Source organism: Tursiops truncatus, chromosome 8 (genome assembly GCF_011762595.2).
Source record: "Tursiops truncatus isolate mTurTru1 chromosome 8, mTurTru1.mat.Y, whole genome shotgun sequence".
NCBI lineage: Eukaryota > Metazoa > Chordata > Mammalia > Artiodactyla > Delphinidae > Tursiops > Tursiops truncatus.
In genome coordinates, this window is record NC_047041.1 from 15,313,961 (window position 1) to 15,330,118 (window position 16,158).

The 16,158-nt window shown below is 46.1% G+C and overlaps 1 protein-coding gene across 5 annotated transcripts in view; it reads right to left on the reverse strand.

Moving 5' to 3' along the window:
- Positions 1 to 11,034, reverse strand: part of CEP164 (centrosomal protein 164) — a 70,581-nt gene extending 59,547 nt beyond the window's left edge. For 3 of the 5 annotated variants that reach the window (XM_073808159.1, XM_073808158.1, XM_073808157.1), the window contains exons 1-4: positions 10,914 to 11,034; positions 7,334 to 7,456; positions 3,827 to 3,929; positions 732 to 843 (exon numbers count right to left, since the gene is read on the reverse strand). In XM_073808159.1, the coding sequence (XP_073664260.1) occupies positions 732 to 843; positions 3,827 to 3,908 (194 nt within the window). In that variant the 5' untranslated portion in view covers positions 3,909 to 3,929; positions 7,334 to 7,456; positions 10,914 to 11,034. Of the gene's footprint in view, positions 1 to 731; positions 844 to 3,826; positions 3,930 to 7,333; positions 7,457 to 7,912; positions 8,082 to 10,913 lie in introns of those variants that run through there. The other 2 variants (XM_073808160.1, XM_073808156.1) reach the window with 2 other exon arrangements.
- Between the last annotated feature and the right edge of the window lie 5,124 nt (positions 11,035 to 16,158).

A 16,158-nucleotide genomic window follows, 5' to 3' on the forward strand; every position in this document is an offset into this window, starting at 1 on the left:
CCCACCCCAAGATATCTGGGGGCTAGTTTGGGAGAAACAGGAAATCCCACGCTACGGTAGGAAGTAAACTCGGGGCACCGACCATAAGAAGGCCACCTGGAGAGAGCCCCGTGCAGGTGGTAAGGACAGAGCAGTGCCCCCTGTAGTGGGAGTCCTGGCATGGGGAGGATCAGGGGGAAGGCGGTGGCCGCCCCGCCTCGGCCAGTCTGTTTCCTCACCATCAACCTCTGATCCCCTGAGATAAGCTGAGCGAGGGTCTGCTCTCACAGTTCAGAGTGCCAACTGAAACTGGAAATAGGAACCCATTCGTGCACAAGTCACACAAATTCAGGGCTGGGCTGTCAAAGGAGACGGAAGCCGCTGCCAGTCTGTGTAGCCTCACTCAAACCTCTCCAGCACCAGCGTCCACTCTGGACACACTGAGGAGGCCCCAGTATTGTCACTCTCCATCTCAGTCTGCAAAGGATAACAATGACACCTCCTCCGTGTGTCCAAAACGGATGCTGACGCAGGGCGGCAGCTTAGAGCCTGGGACCCTGGGTATCCCTGCTGAGCCCCTCCAGGGACCATCATGGCGGCCTGGGCTCAGGCCCAAAGCATCAGGCGGCCCAGCAGAGGGACGGCCCATTGCAGGACAGGCTTCGAAAGGTGGCCGGTTAAAGCTGATCTCCAGTGTCAGCCCCCCTCCGCCTCAAAGGCCAAGCCAGAAGGCGGCGCCCGTGCTGACTCACCATGGTTTCCACTCCCCAGGCAGTGGGGCCACAATGCCCTCCCGTGCCAGCCACATCAGCTCTGGTTCTTCTATGGGATCAATACCAATCTCTTTGGCAAATTCAAGAATTTCTGCAAGGAGGGGTAGGAGGGTGGGAAGGTAAGAGAGGTGGGGGTGGGAGGAGGGTGGATACAAAGAAGGAAGAATCAGTCAGTCTTGGGAGATAATAAGAGAGCTATATATTGGTCTCTGCCCCCGTTCCTATTAATGTTTGGTCTTTGGTCCCAGTTCCTGACACAGAGTTCCTAAAGCCCTTGGAATTTCCTGAGTGACAGGAGAGTCTTCTGTCTCCATGAGGCGACTCTGGGTGGGCTCCTGGATGGGGCCTGGCCACCAGAAAGACCAAGCCATGATTAGAAGCTTGGAACTTTCAGCCTCTCCCCTCATTCTCTGGAGAGGGGCTGGAAAATGAGTTAATAAGTGATCATACGTGCACGACGAAGCCTCCGTAAAAATCCCTAAACTCTGGGGTTCAGAGAGCTTCCGGCACTTCCGTGTGCAAGGAGGGTGGCACATCCCAGCTCCACTGGGACAGAAGTTCCTGCACTTGGGACCCTCTCGGACCTCGCCCTATGTATCTCTTCACCTGGCTGTTCACCTCTACCCTTTACCATATCCTTTATGGGTCATCTCAGTGGAGGACTTTGGAAGATGACATACCTGGGGACTAGGAAAGGCAAAAAGGACCGGCCGAAATTTGGTTAGCCAAGGACTAACGTGTTCCTTAATTTCACATGTATTGTTTGAGTGCCTCCTATGTGCCAGTCACCATGTGCCATGACTAGGAGGGAAATGCCCTCTGTCCTTATGGAGCTTACATGCTGGTAGAAGAAACAGCCAGTAATGACATCAACAGATAAATATGCAAGGAATTAAGGCTTCTGATAAATGTAATGAAGGAAGTGAGTGAGGTATGAGACAGAGTTTGTCAAGGTGGAGGGGCAGTCTTTTACAAAGGGTGGTCAGAAAACCTCTCAGAATGGGACACTTAACTAAATCCTGAAGGAAACAAAGGAGCCAGCTATGCAGAGCACTGAGGAAAGAGGACTCAGGCAGAAGAGCAGGTTCAAAGGGCCTGTGACATGTGGCAGCCTGGCCTGTCTGGGGACCGTCAGAAAGACCATGTGCCTAGCAGAGGGAGGGAGAGAGAGGCACTGGGTGAGCCTGGCTGGGTGGCAGGGCCGAGTCATGCACAGCCCTGCACATCCCACTAAGGGCGTTATGCTGAGCATAATGGAAGATTATACGGAAGATTATGAAAAGCAGAGCCCCGATATGATCTGCTTTACACTATTAGATCACTCTGGTGCTAAGTGGAGCACAGACTAGAGAAGGGCAAGAGTAGAAGCAGGAGGCTGATTAGGAAGCTGCTGCAAGTCCAGGAAGAGAAAATGGGGGCTCGAGCTTAGGACGTCTACGCATGACTGAGCAGAAGAGAGTTTTTTATAAACAGCCTTAGAAAAAGTTAGACCCCGTTTATAATAGCAAACCAAAAAGAATAAAATCTTTAAGAAATAAACTGAGCAAGAAATGTGCAAAACCAAAATGAAGAAAACTTTTAAGTCACCCCTGAAGAACAGAAAAAAGACACAAACGGAAAGGAATAGATGTTCTTTGATAGGAACCTCCAGGTTGACCTGGATGCATAACTTAACTGCATAGAGATGTCAATCCTCCCCAGGCTCATTCATAAATTTAACACAATTTTCTCTAAAATACCAACAGTTCCCCAATACACAGCCCTCCCCAGAAAAAGACAGGGTGTTTCTAAAGTTCATGGGGAGATAAAGCAGATAAGATAACCAAGAAAACTTTGAAAAAAGAAGAGGAATGAGGGTATTTCAGCCTTACTAGATACTAGAATTTATTACTGAGCCTCAGTAGTTAAGAGCACAGTTCTGGCGTTTGAACAGACAGCCCCATGGAACAGAAGAAAAAGTAAACCCCAAAACACACAGGCGGCACTCAACCAGTGGGTGAAAGATGAGCTATGCCACGAACAGTGTGGGGACAAACCTGAGGACAACATGAGAGCAGGGAAGCTTTTCTAACTATGATACAAAATTCAGGGGCCATATGAGAACAGACTGATAAATTTAACACAGAGATTAAAAATTTCTACACGGAAAACAAACAAAAATCCTATGTTATAACAAATCCTATCCTATCCTAATGTGGGATCCACGGACTCCTATAGATGCAAGAGTTCTTCCCCAAAACTGGCTTGCAAACCACCTGAACTATAAGCAAAATTTGTGTGTCCAGGTCCGCAACTCATGAGAAATTCAAAGAAATCTTCACTGCCCCAAAATAGCATGGTGCTTCAAAGTGTAGGCCCTGGAGCTAGAATACCTAGGTGTGGATCCTAGCTGCCCCGATTAGTAAACTGTGTGACTACAGGGAAGTTACTTAACCTTCCTGTGCCTTGGTTTCCTCATCTGTAAAATGGGGATAATAATAGTATCTAACTCACAGAGTTGCTGTGAGGGTTGAAAAGGAAACACATGAAAAGTTCTTAGTAGAGAGACTGGCACACAGTAGCACTCAATAAATTTTGTTATTATTGTTATTAATAATGTTATTTTTTTTTTTTAAAAAAACATACAGCTTTAGTTTGTTCTTAAGAAATTGGGTTTCCCCTGGCCTCAGGATATACTGTATTTCATGATATCCTCCACTATATTTTCATTTAAAGTTAATCATTGATCTGACCCAAGGTCACCAAACTTTTTCTGTAAAGGGCCAGACAGTAAATATTTTAGGTTTTGTGGGTTGTATGGTCTCTGTCACAACTACTCAATACTACTGCTCCTATAGCATGAAAGAAGCCATAAACAAGACATAAATAAGCATGGCTGTTATCTAATAAAACTTCAGCTACAAAAGCAAGCAACAGGCCAAGTTAGGCCCGTGGGCTACAGTTTGCCAACCCCTGATCTAACCCAAATACACTGAGCAACCCTGTGCATGTACCATACTTTGCATCAGAAGAACAAAAATAAACCATGAAAACTGCCCTCAAAGAACTATTACAAATACACCCAGGCCTCTTACCTTGCTCACTGGGCATGTAGGTCTCATCATAATCTTCCTCCAGAACCAGCTGGTCTCCTATGCGGATGGGTCTTCCGGCCATGACTGGTTTGGGCTCGAACACCTAGATCCCAGAGACCCCACCCACCCAAAGAGAAAATCAGTGCCCCAGCTTAGAAGGGGAAAAGGTGAGGCTGGGTCATGGAGCACCTGGGCCAGACCAGCCCCTGCAGGCCAACTGAGCCAGGGAGAGCGGAGGGTGGGACCAATGGCTCAGAACTCAGGCCTTATAGCCTCTGCACCCTGGAAAGTTCTTAGACACATCTCCCTCCAAAGCCCTGCTGAATACTCTTGTGGACCATAAACGACCTGGAAACCCAAATGTCTCAAGGGTTTGACTTAATACTCTACCCACTCCCCCAACAGGAGTAAGAACTAACAGTCTAGGACCCCTGCTAGAAAACCCTAGTGAGACACCACAATAACTAGCAGCACACACATACCCATATACCAATGTACCCCAGGTGCAGTCATGCTGTCCCAACACATAGCCCTGTTTGCATGTCCCTGTTTACCTTGAACAATGCCCTCAGGGAGCTTACAGTCTAGCAGCGTACACAGCTTCAACAGTAGTAGAAGGCAGAAGGGAAAAACACATCCTGCTCTGGGAGTACTAACACAGAAGTAACATACTCCCACTGCGGGGATGAAGGAAGGCTTTGTCAAGGAGCTGGGTACCGACGGCTGACAAGAATTCTGACAGCGGAGAGAGGAATCCCAGGCAGAGGGAACAGCAGGTCAGGCAAGGTGGTCTGGGGAGCCGATGCCAGCGCGCATGGCAGGGGCCGGGGTGGAAGCCAGGCCTGGGTCTAGTCATGGTGATCTCAGTGGATGCTGCTGAAGGGCCTCAACTCTGCCCTGCAGCAGAGAGGAGCCACTGCGGGCTTTGGTGGAAGAAAGTGACACAGAGTGGCCTTTTTTTAGGATGAGAACTTTGGCAGGAGTGGCCTGGCCGGATTGGAGAAATGAGAGACTGGCATCAGGAAAACCACTGAGGAGGCTACAGTCCCCGGGAAAGATGATGAGGGCTTAAACTAGGGCAGAAGCAGTGGGAATGGAGAAGAAGGGACAGACACAAGGGATGCTGTGATGTTAGGTTTAATAGGACCAGGAATGGGGGGAGGGGGGGCGGAAGACTGGAAAGGAATCCAACCTGAATCCAAGATTCCTAGCTCCAGGGACGGGGCGGTGCCACCTTCTTCAACTGACAAGCTGGCGCGGTTCTAGAATTGCTCCTTCCTTCGCATCCCTACTCCTACGACCTCAGGACCCCAGGTCACAGCACCCCTCCCCTATAGCAGCTCCCACGCTGAAGCCCGATGACACAGGGACAAGTCACCCTGTAAAGTGGCTGCCACGGACAGCCCTTCAGAATGCCTCCCTAACCGGGCGGTGGCAGCCACACTGGTATGACCGCAGGGAGCCTGGAGGAGCAGGTCCTGACCTCTCCTGTAGCCACCTCTTCAGACACTGTCACAGTTCCACCTGGGGCAGCAAGCAGGACACAGCCCTCATAGCAGAGGAAGTGAGCAGAAAGACCTCATCATCAGGACTTCCCTGGCGGTCCACTGGTTAAGACTCCACACTTCCAATACAGGGGGCACGGGTTCGATCCCTGGTCCGGGAACTAAGATCCCACGTGCCTTGGGGCAAGGCAAAAAAAAAAAAAGACCTCATCGTCAAAAAGAAGGTTGGGATGCAGCCTGTAATGAGTGCTCAGAAAACGGCAAGATCTGGTGACTCTGAATCTGTTCCAAGATCCCTGGAGAGGGGCCCCTGATAAACACAAAGGATCTCTGAGGGACCATTCCCGTGGCCCTGTCTGCACTCTGGCAGCTGACAGATGAGCAAGGGAGGTGTCTTGCCTTAGGGCTCACAAAAGATGGTTCCCTTTCTCAGTCACTGGACCCAAGGGAGCCAGGCTCTGCACCCTCTCATTCCCACCACGACACCTCCAAGCAGCGCCTTTGTGCCTCAGGAAGAAAGGCTAAAGAAGCATTCTTCCCTGCAGTACTTAAGCCTAAGTGGGAATCTTCTTCCTCCCCTGAGAACCTATAACACCTGCGGACATAATGCTTGAGCCTCCACACATACAGTCAGAGATGACTAGGGCCAGACGCGGAAAAAGCGAAGCAGAAAAGGACCAAGAACCAGTGCAGGAGATGTGGCCACAGCCTGGAGGTTTAAGGAGCCCTCGGAATCTTTCATCCTTTGAGTTAGGGAGGAGAGGGAAAGAAAAAGGGAGGGGATCTCTGGGGAGGTAGGAAGCGCAATGGCCTGAACATCAGGCTGTACGTTATTCAATTCAACAGGCAGTGACCTATACAAGGCATTGTACCAACCATCTCAGAGAATTCGAGAAATTCTGCATTTGAAAAATGTTACCTATCCCTAGATACATCCCATCTCCAGAAAGCAGGGGGCAGGTAAAATCTCTGTCCTCCCGGCAAAATGCCTAATTAGCCATTTACTAAACCGTCTATGTTTAACTATTTAAAGGTCAGGAAGAATGTGGAAAAGTCTAAATTCCTGGATTACTCAAATGTCAAACAAACCTTCTGCCAGAAAAAAATTAAAATACGGGTGGGCTATAGTCTACCTTCTTTCCTTGCCTGGCTTCAGGAAAGATATAGGCAAGGACAGGGCCAAAAGGGCAGGAATTGCAGGAATAAGGAAGGTGGTAGAAGAGAAACCACATTTGTTCAATGGCTACTAGAGATCATTTACTCATTCGAGAAGTATTTATTTGCTGCTGGGCGCTAGAGATGCAATGGTGATTAAAAACAGATTCAGCTGCTACTCCCCAGGGGCTAGTCTAGTGAGGGAAGGAGACAAACCAATCAGTCACAGATAAGTGTATAATTTTAAATGAGGTAAGAGCTCCGAAGGAAAAGAGCCTGACTTGGATGAAGCCTGTGCCGAGAAGTGAAGAATGAGGAGGTATTCACCAGGCAAAAAGAGGAGGAAAAGATGTTCTAACAAAAGCAGCAGCACGTGCAAAGGCCCTTCAACAGCTAAGAACACTAAGCAAGAAGAAGCATAGTCGGAGAGGATGCTGGGCAGGTGGGTGGAAGTCGGGCCATGTGGAGAACTTGGCTTTTGTAATAAGAGAGCTGGAAATCAGGAAAGGGTTTTTCCAGATACATATTTTGAAAAGATTACTCAGGCAGCCACTGGAAATACAGACAGGAATGGAGGCCAGATTGGAAAAGAAGAAAATCAGAGTGGCTGCAGAGAGATTAGGTAGGAAACCACGAGCCAATCTAGATGAGAGGTGATGATAACCTGGGTGAGCGGGGGTAAGATGAGACATCTAAGAAAGCAGCCCTGAGATCAGCTTCAGGAAACACACGGCACACGTCCTAACATTTTCCTCTAAGCCTGAGACCGTGAGGGACATCACTGTCAATCTTGGCACCCTAGACATGGCTTCAGAACCGTCAATGTGGTACTCCATGCAGCACTTACCGATAGATCAGATGAAACCTGAGGAGATGTGCTTGCCGCCAGGCCTGACCCTCACTGTGAGCCACGGAGTTGTGGGGAAGGACCACCCAACTGTCCTCATCCATCTCCTGCCAATCCCAGAATCTAGCAAAAAAGCAAAGTCTCATACACCTTCTCCAGGAAGCCCTCCCTGGCCAACCTCGGCCTCTCCTGTCTACTTATAACTACCTCGGTACAAAGGACACAGTTTTCCTTTGTTCATAGGCATATTTTTCTCAGTATTACCTTTTTTATGAGAATGCGTTCCACCTCTCCTGTTAAGCCACAGGCTTCTGAGGGTCATGCCTCTGCCTCCTTCTGCATTTACCAACCAAGCCTAAAATAAGCTAAGTAAACGTAGGAGCTTGGTCACTGCTCTAAACCACTAATATACAGCCAAAGAATCTCAAAAGCAAAAAAAGCCCATAAGAGCTCTGGTCCAACTGCCCTTCCCTTGCCAAATTTTTCCTCTCTATGCTTTAAGTGCCAGACAGCATAGTGGCTGAAGCACCAGTTTGGGGGCCAGAAACACCTGAATTAAATCCCATCTTTCTCACTTACCAGCTGTGTGAACTTAGGCAAGGTACTTCACCTCTCCAAGTCTCAATAACCTCATGCGCTTAATTCAAACAATCACGATAATCTACATCAAAAGGTTGTCTGAAGGTGAAATGAGATAATATATACCTGTACAGGGCCTAGCACAGTCCCTGGTACACAAAACATGTTAAATAAATTTAGCAATATTACTGATGTTACTGCCAACTCCACAGTTAGATCATCCTTAACTATGAAAAGGTCTTTCTCTTAGTAAGCCAAAAATCTATGTCTAAGAAACTTCCTCCCATTTGCCCTATTCCACCCTCTGGACCCACAAAGGGCACCCAAGGCACCACTACTCCAAGCCAGGTTTTCCCAGCTCCCTTCCCTTCAATACATGCCACTGGTTCCCAGTCTCTCGACATTATGGTTACCTTACTGTGAATGTGGTCTAATTTGACAGGCACAGCCAAAAAGTTTTGCACACCTGCGTACTCACAGAGCATACACACGTATATGCACACTTAGGGTTCCCTGCATATTTATTTCTTCCACCCTGCTTGAACAATTATAAAGAAAGTTCACCACCAGAAAAGAAAAGATTTACTGGAGAAGGCACTGAGGAGAACGTGGAAGACATTAGAGTTGATTATGCAGTGGTAATGAGCACAGGTTTGGGAACACTCTTGGCTTTGAATCCCAGCTCTGCCACTTACCAGCTGGGCAAGTTGCCTCAGTTTCCTCATCTATAAAATGGGGATAATAACAATGTCTATCTAAAAGGGTTGTGAGGATTAAATGCCTCAATACATGTAAAATACTCAAAACACAGTAAGACCTCAATAAATGTTAGTTGTTATTATTACCATTCACTTATTGAAAGGGCTTAGTCTACATTGTTCTAGAGGACAAAGCTAGTACCAGGGAATATAAGTTAAGGCCATTCAGACATCCAATAACCATTTACTGAACACCTACCATGGGTCAGGCACTATGCTGTCACAGCCACAAACCTGGTAACGCTCCAGCTCAACCTAGTTGTGAAGCCAAATATGTAAATACATGATTATACAGTGTGTTAAGTGCATTAAGGGAAGTATCAGAAAATACGACAGGACACAAAGGAAGGGCAATTAACCCTACTTTGGAAGATCAGGAAAAGCACTGCAGAGTAGAGGACCATGGAGATGGCTCTTGAAGGATAAGCAGGAGTTCACCAGGATAAGGGAGTGAGGTTATTTAAGGCAGAAGACACAGCTTACACAAAGGCAAAGAGGCAGAAGAGAGTATACGGTAGGTGCAGAGAATTAATGATGACAACAAAAGCTTATATTCACTGAACACTTCCTATGTTCCAAGAACTGTACTAATGCTATATATACATCATCACACCTCATCCTCTCTGCTAAGTAGAAATTATGATCCCCATTTTTCAAAAGAGAAAACTGAGGCTCAGCAAGTTTCAAAAAGTTTTTTAAACTTGCCCAAGGTTTCACAGCTAGTAAATGGCACAGCAGAACATGCATGCGCCCACATCTATCTGATTCCAAAGCCCTGAGCTCTTAACCACTCTGACGTGACCAGCGCACAAGGGACAATGGCAGGAGAGAGATCTACAATGGAAGGCAAGGAGCACATAATAAAAGGCTTGGGAGGACTGAGGCTGTATCCTGACATGATGAGCAACCATCACAAGCTTCACAAAGGAGACTGGCCTGATCAGATCTGTAGTTTAGAAAGATGATTCTGACAGCTGTGTAAGAACTAATTGGAGGCGGGCAAGAAAAGACACGGAGGGACCAGTTAGAAAGGTATCCTGAAAACACTGGCAAGAAATTATGAACTAGGGACTTCCCTGGCGGTCCAGTGGTTAAGACTCTGTGCTTCCAATGAAGTGGGCACTGGTTCGATCCCCGGTTGGGGAACTAAGATCCCCATGGTGGCCAAAAAAAAAAGAAAAAGCAAGAAATTATGAACTAAGTCAGTGGCTGTGAGAATGGAAAGGAAGGGCCAGATTCCAGGTGTATTATGAGGCAAAAGAACAGTACTTGATGTCTGCAGCAAGTAAGGGAGAGGCAGGAGAACAATCAGAGCACTTAAAGCAGTATATTGTGATTATCAGTTCACTTCTATGCCTTGCCCGATAGCCCCACCTAGCATACTGCCTAGATATGGCCAACAAACGTTGCTGCATATATTATAATAGATGAATGAATTCCAAGTGCAGACATGGCTGACTGAGTGAATGGGTGAAGTCCTTCACTGAGACAGAAACTACAAAGGAGGAACAGATCTGGGGGACCGGGAAGGATGGGGCGACATTCAGTTGGGAGGTTCAGTAAGCAAGTCGGAGCTCAAGACTCAAGAAAAGAGGTCTGGCGGGAGCCACAGTTTGGGGAGTAACCGTTAAATAGATGGTAACTGAAACTCTGGGTGAAGCCGCTCAGAGATGGAGTGTAGTGAACAGAAAGTAAGGGTTTGCAAAGGCTGATGAAGGGGGCTGGGTTAGGAAACCCCAGAGAGAGAGGAGTCGTGGAAGGCAAGTGAGGAGCGCGGTTCCACAAGGAGAAGGTAGATTTTTGAATCAATGCAAGGAAAGGAAAAAATGAAAACAAAAAACTTACTAACTTCCCCAGCTGGCTATAAGACAGCAAAAGGTTGGGCCAGCCCCGACTCGAACACGGGGGGGAAGAAGCTTCCCCACGAGAGAAATGTTCAAGCAGGGTTCAGAAGACCAGCCTTACACACTAAATCCGAACAGGACAAATAAACGAGCGCCCCTGCCAGCTCACACTCGTGGCCCAGTGCCCGCTCTCACTGCCCCGCCAGCACTCCAGCCCAGGCCCTTCCGCCACTCAGATTTTGGATAGAGGCGCACTGATCTGGCCGCTCCATCTTCACTTCTTCCTTCAGTTCCCGCCCACACTCATGCACATCCCGCTCGGTGGCACACGAGCGTGCCTCGACTTTCCCGCTTCCCTCCCTTCCTAGCCACCCAACTCTCCCTCCAGGGGGTTCTCACCTGTCCCTCACCCCGGGAGGCCCGGGGCGCTAGCTCCCGGCTCTGCGCAGATTCCGCAGCACCACCCGGGCTCCCAGCTTCCAGGGACGCCGGGGTGTTGCCCTGCAGCGGCCAATAACCACTTCCGGAAAAGGTAAGAACCTAGCAACTGAGAGTCCCGCCTCTACTCAGAGTCAAAAGGTCGCCGAATGAGAGCCCTGTCATCGGATTGGTTAAAGTTCCCGTCGGATCACGGAGACGATGTGTACGTTTCCCATTGCATGATGGGAGAGGTAGTCCAGTATAGTTGATGGGGCTCCGCAAGGGGTTAAAAGAGAGAGAGAATTTAGCTATGAGGGGAATTTCTTCCCGGGCGGGAAAGGATCATTCAGAGTATCGACAGTAACGTGACTTACCTAAGGCAAACTTTTGGTCATCGTTTTTAGTAGCGTGATTAACATCAGGTGAATAATACACTGATGCTCAATAATCAACCCACCGAGGCTTTAATAAACAAAAGACTCCCATTTACTATGACTAAATCAGTTAGTACCCGCTTAGGAGTTAAGAGACCACTGTCCATCTTTTTTACCGGAGGGCAGGGCTCAGGCAAGAAGGGTATAATAATATCTGTCATAACTATTTCTTTTTTAATTTATTTATTTATTCAATTTTGGGCTGCACTGGTTCTTCGCAGCTGCACGCGGGCTTTCTCTAGTTGCTGAGCGCGGGAGGCCACTCTTTTTTGCTGTGCGCGGGCTTCTCATTGCGGTGGCTTCTCTCGTTGTGGAGCACGGGCTCTAGGCGCGCAGGCTTCAGTAGTTGTGGCTCTCAGGCTCTAGAGCGTAGGCTCGGTAGTTGTGGCGCACGGGCTTAGTTGCTCTGCGGCGTGTGGGATCTTCCCGGACGAGGGCTCGAACCTGTGCTCCCTGCATTGACAGGCGGATTCATAACCACTGCGCCGCCACCAGGGAAGCCCTGTCATAACTCTTTCCAACAGTCTATTTAAGAAGGAAAAAATGACAGCGTGTAGCCCCTCCACAAACCCTGCCTGGCAGAAGGGTTACTACTAATATAATTTAAAAGCCTTTAGTTTTGTTTGCACGAGGGCAAATCTTCCTTTCTCTTACACGTCCTCAACCTCCAGAAGTTAAGAGCGGCAAAGACAGCTCTGGCTATTAAATTAATGGGAAAACTGGGGAGCAGAAAAGTGAAGAAAGTTAGTCGTTTGGCGAGGAGGATGGAGCCCTGGAGCAGCTCCTGGCAGGCTCCATGGTGGGGACGTGTCTGGCTCCTGCTAAGTCCTGAAACTAGTCCCAGCACCACTGAGGGCCTGATCCCAGGAGGAGGAACTCAGACTGCTGTTCCCGTGGATCCCAAAGCAGACATCCAGAATGTATACCTCATGTTTAACGTCAAGTTTCTTCTGTGGCAGTTCTGCCTGTACTTCCTTTTTTCTGCCTGCAGATGACAAATCATTGCTCCCCCTTCCTCTCCACACACCTTAAAAGTCTCACAGAGGAGCCAAGGGAGCAGAGCGGGAAGGACACTGAGAGCTCACCAGTTCATCCACCACAGACCTTGCACAAAATCAGGGTTCATAAAACCATTTGCAGATTTTGTCCCCCTGTCCGAAAACTTGCAATCAACCTGGTTGACATTAATTGCCATGTTCCTCAGGTCCCTTGCTCTCTAGTGTGGAGAGCTAATAAAATAAGGGTTACTCTGGGATTAATGAGGTTACTCCACACAGATAAGCAATTTGCATTTTATCAGGTTTCCCTATAGACTTGTACTTAGAAATGCAAACTAATTTTTAAATGCCCTTAGGCAAACATAATTAAGAAAGCAAGTCTTTGGGGGGAAAATAACAAAAATGACACACCAGTTGATATGCCAGTTAATATACCCAATGAGTGAGGAAGAGAAACTGAGAATTTCACACACTGTAGATTATCTTTTGCCATCAGGAATGAGCATTTAGGGGTGATTTTGTAAAGATGGGGGAGGAAAAAACCAAATCAGTCTCAATTATGCCCTACCCCCAGGTCAGAAATTTTACTGTTATAACTTTTTCTTCTCTTTTCATCCTGTTTACTTGTAAAATACAGAAAACCATCCACATAATAAGAAAGACAAACACTCAATCCTACCATTGTTTTCAAAAGATGTGAAATGTTCTTTCTACACCTTCAATTCACCTTATGTAAAATTGCAAACTGGGAGGACATCCCTGGTGGCGCAGTGGTTAAGAATCTGCCTGCCAATGCAGGGGACACGGATTTGAGCCCTGGTCCGGGAAGATCCCACATGCCACGGAGCAACTAAGCCCGTGCACCACGACTACTGAGCCCACGTGCCACAACTACTAAACCTGCACTCTATAGCCCGCGAGCCACAACTACTGAAGCCCATGTACCTAGAGCCTGTGCTCCGCAGCAAGAGAAGCCACCGCAATGAGAAGCACGTGGGCCGCAACTAGAGAAAGCCCACACACAGCAACGAAGACCCAATGCGGCCAAAAACAAATAAATAGGTAAGTTTATTTAAAAAAAAAATTGCAAATCGCCCTTCCATCTTCCTTCTCTGCTTTATTTTCCCCCATTGCACATACCACCATCTGAAATGCTATGTATTTTATTTATTTATTGTCTGTTTCCCTGCATTAGAATGTAAGCTACATGAAGATAGGGATTCTGTTTATTTTAGTTATTGTTGTGTCCACAGTGCCAAAAACAGCCTTTAACATGTATTAGGCATTCAACACATTTGCTGAATGAATGAATGAGCAAAAGAAGGAGGGAAGGAATTCCACACTTTAGAGGAAACCACTGTTGACATTTGGGTTCCCACCTTTGCTGAAGGCTTTTTAATTCTTATGCAGATATAAATTTATATGCATACATGTATATGCATATGTGCATACTTTTTAATTTTTATAGAAATGAGATCATAATGTACATATTGTTCTACAATAGGCTTTCTTTTTTTTTTTTCTGGCTGCACCATGCAGCATGCAGGATCTTAGTTCCCCGACCAGGGGATCGAACCTGTGCTCCCTGCAGTGGAAGCACAGAGTCTTAACCACTGGACCACCAAGGAAGTCCCTTTACTTTTTTCATTGAACATGTCATAAACATCTTCCAAGGTGAGTTCATAAGAAGTTACTCCATTCTTTATAATGGTTACATAAGACTCAGTTGATTGAATGTCTCATGTCCCTATTGGTAATTTTTTTTTTTTTTGCTTCCAAAGTTTTGATGTTGTACACAATGCTGAAATACTGTTGGATTTTTGTTGGATAGGATCCTAGAAGTGACACTGCTCAGTTTACATTTTTTACATTTTAATAGACGTTGCCAAATTTCTCTCTAAAAATGGAATAATTTACAGTCCAACCAACACCTTCACCAACACCAAATATTACCAATGTGAGAGGCAAAAAAAATTCTGATGATGTTATCTAAATATTGTTTTAATTGTGTTCTTTCACTATTAATGACTTTTTTAAAATATTGATTTACTTATTTATTTGGCTGTGCCAGGTCATAGTTGTGGCATGCGGGATCTTTTAGTTTCAACATGCAGGATCTAGTTCCCTGACCAGGGATCGAACCTGGGCCCCCTGAATTGGGAGTGTGGAGTCTTAGCCACTGGACCACCCGGGAAGTCCCTCTTTTGCTATTAATGAAGTTGAAATTTTTTCATATATTTAGTGGCCATTTGAATTTCTGTCAAATAACCTGTTCACATTCTTTGTTCATTTTTCCCCAAGTTGTTCGTGGCAGGCGGGGGGGGGGGGCGTTATTGACTTGTAAAAGCTCTTTGTATATTATAGACATTTACCCTTTGTCTCTTTATTGTGCAACAAATGTCTCCTAGTCTGTGACTTATCTTTTAACTTTGTAAACGTCATTTTTCTTAGAAGTTGTAGTGGTAATAACACTAATAGCTAACCTTCATTGAGCATTTACAATGTGCTAGACACCATTCTAAGTGCCTTACATGGAGTATCTCATTTAATTCCTACATTACAAAGTATGTACTATTGTTATCCCCTTTTCTCAAATGACAAAATTGAGACACAGAAAGAATAAGTAACTAGCATGGGGTATCCCAGTTACTAAGTGGCAGAACCAGAATTGGAATACTGGAAGCCTGATTCTACAGAAGTTTTAAAAATGTTAGTCAAGCCTGTCCATTTTTTAAAAAATATCTTCTGAGTTTTGTTAGAACTTCTTCAATATAAGATCTTTTAAATATTCTATTTTTTTCTGTAGTTTTATTTTTAATGTTAAGCTCTTTGACCTATCTGGAGTTTATTTGTAGATGAGTTAGGGATTTAGTTTTCTTTCCTCCCAAAAGGTAGCCAGTTGTCCCAACAACAGTTATTGAATAAATGTATCTATTTCCCTCTAATATGAATGCCATCTTTATCATATACACAAAATTCCCATACATATATCGATCTATTGATTTTTATTGTTTAACCTGTGTCTAACCACTGTATTGGTTAGGATATTTCTATCCTTATTATATAATCTGCAAATAATAATCCTTTGCTTTCTAATATTTGCTCCATTTTCTCATCTTATTAGTTAACTAGACTGATCTAAGCTATGTGGGATAAGAGTAGTGATAATGACCTTCTCTTTCCTAAGCCTGACTTTAATGGTAATAACTTTAGCCTGTCACTATTATGTTTTCTATGATTTTCTGTTATCTTGTTTAGGAAGTTTCCCCTTGGTTTTTCGTGGGGTTTTTTGTTTTTGTTTTATTTTTGGCTGCATTGGGTCTTCTTGCTGCGCGCGGGGCCTTCTCTAGTTGCAGCGAGCGGGGGGCTACTCTTCATTGCGGTGTGCGGGCTTCTCATTGCGTTGGCTTCTCTTGTTATGGAGCACGGGCTCTAGGCACGCAGGCCTCAGTAGTTGTGGCACATGGGCTCAGTAGCTGTAGCTCGCGGGCTTAGTTGCTCCGCGGCATGTGGGATCTTCCCGGACCAGGGCTCAAACCCCCGTCCCCTGCATTGGCAGGCAGAATCTTAACCACTGCGCCACCAGGGAAGTCCCTCTTCCTTGGTTTTTATCAGAAGGACTGCTGAATTTTAACAACAGCTTTCCACATTTGATAAATAATATGTTGATATAATCATATGTCTTTTCTCCTTCAAGCTATTTTAGCTCTAAAGCTTTTCGTTTTAACCTCTTACCTATTAACATAAAGATACTTCTTGGAGTGAAAACACTTTAAAGCTGACAACAGCCAT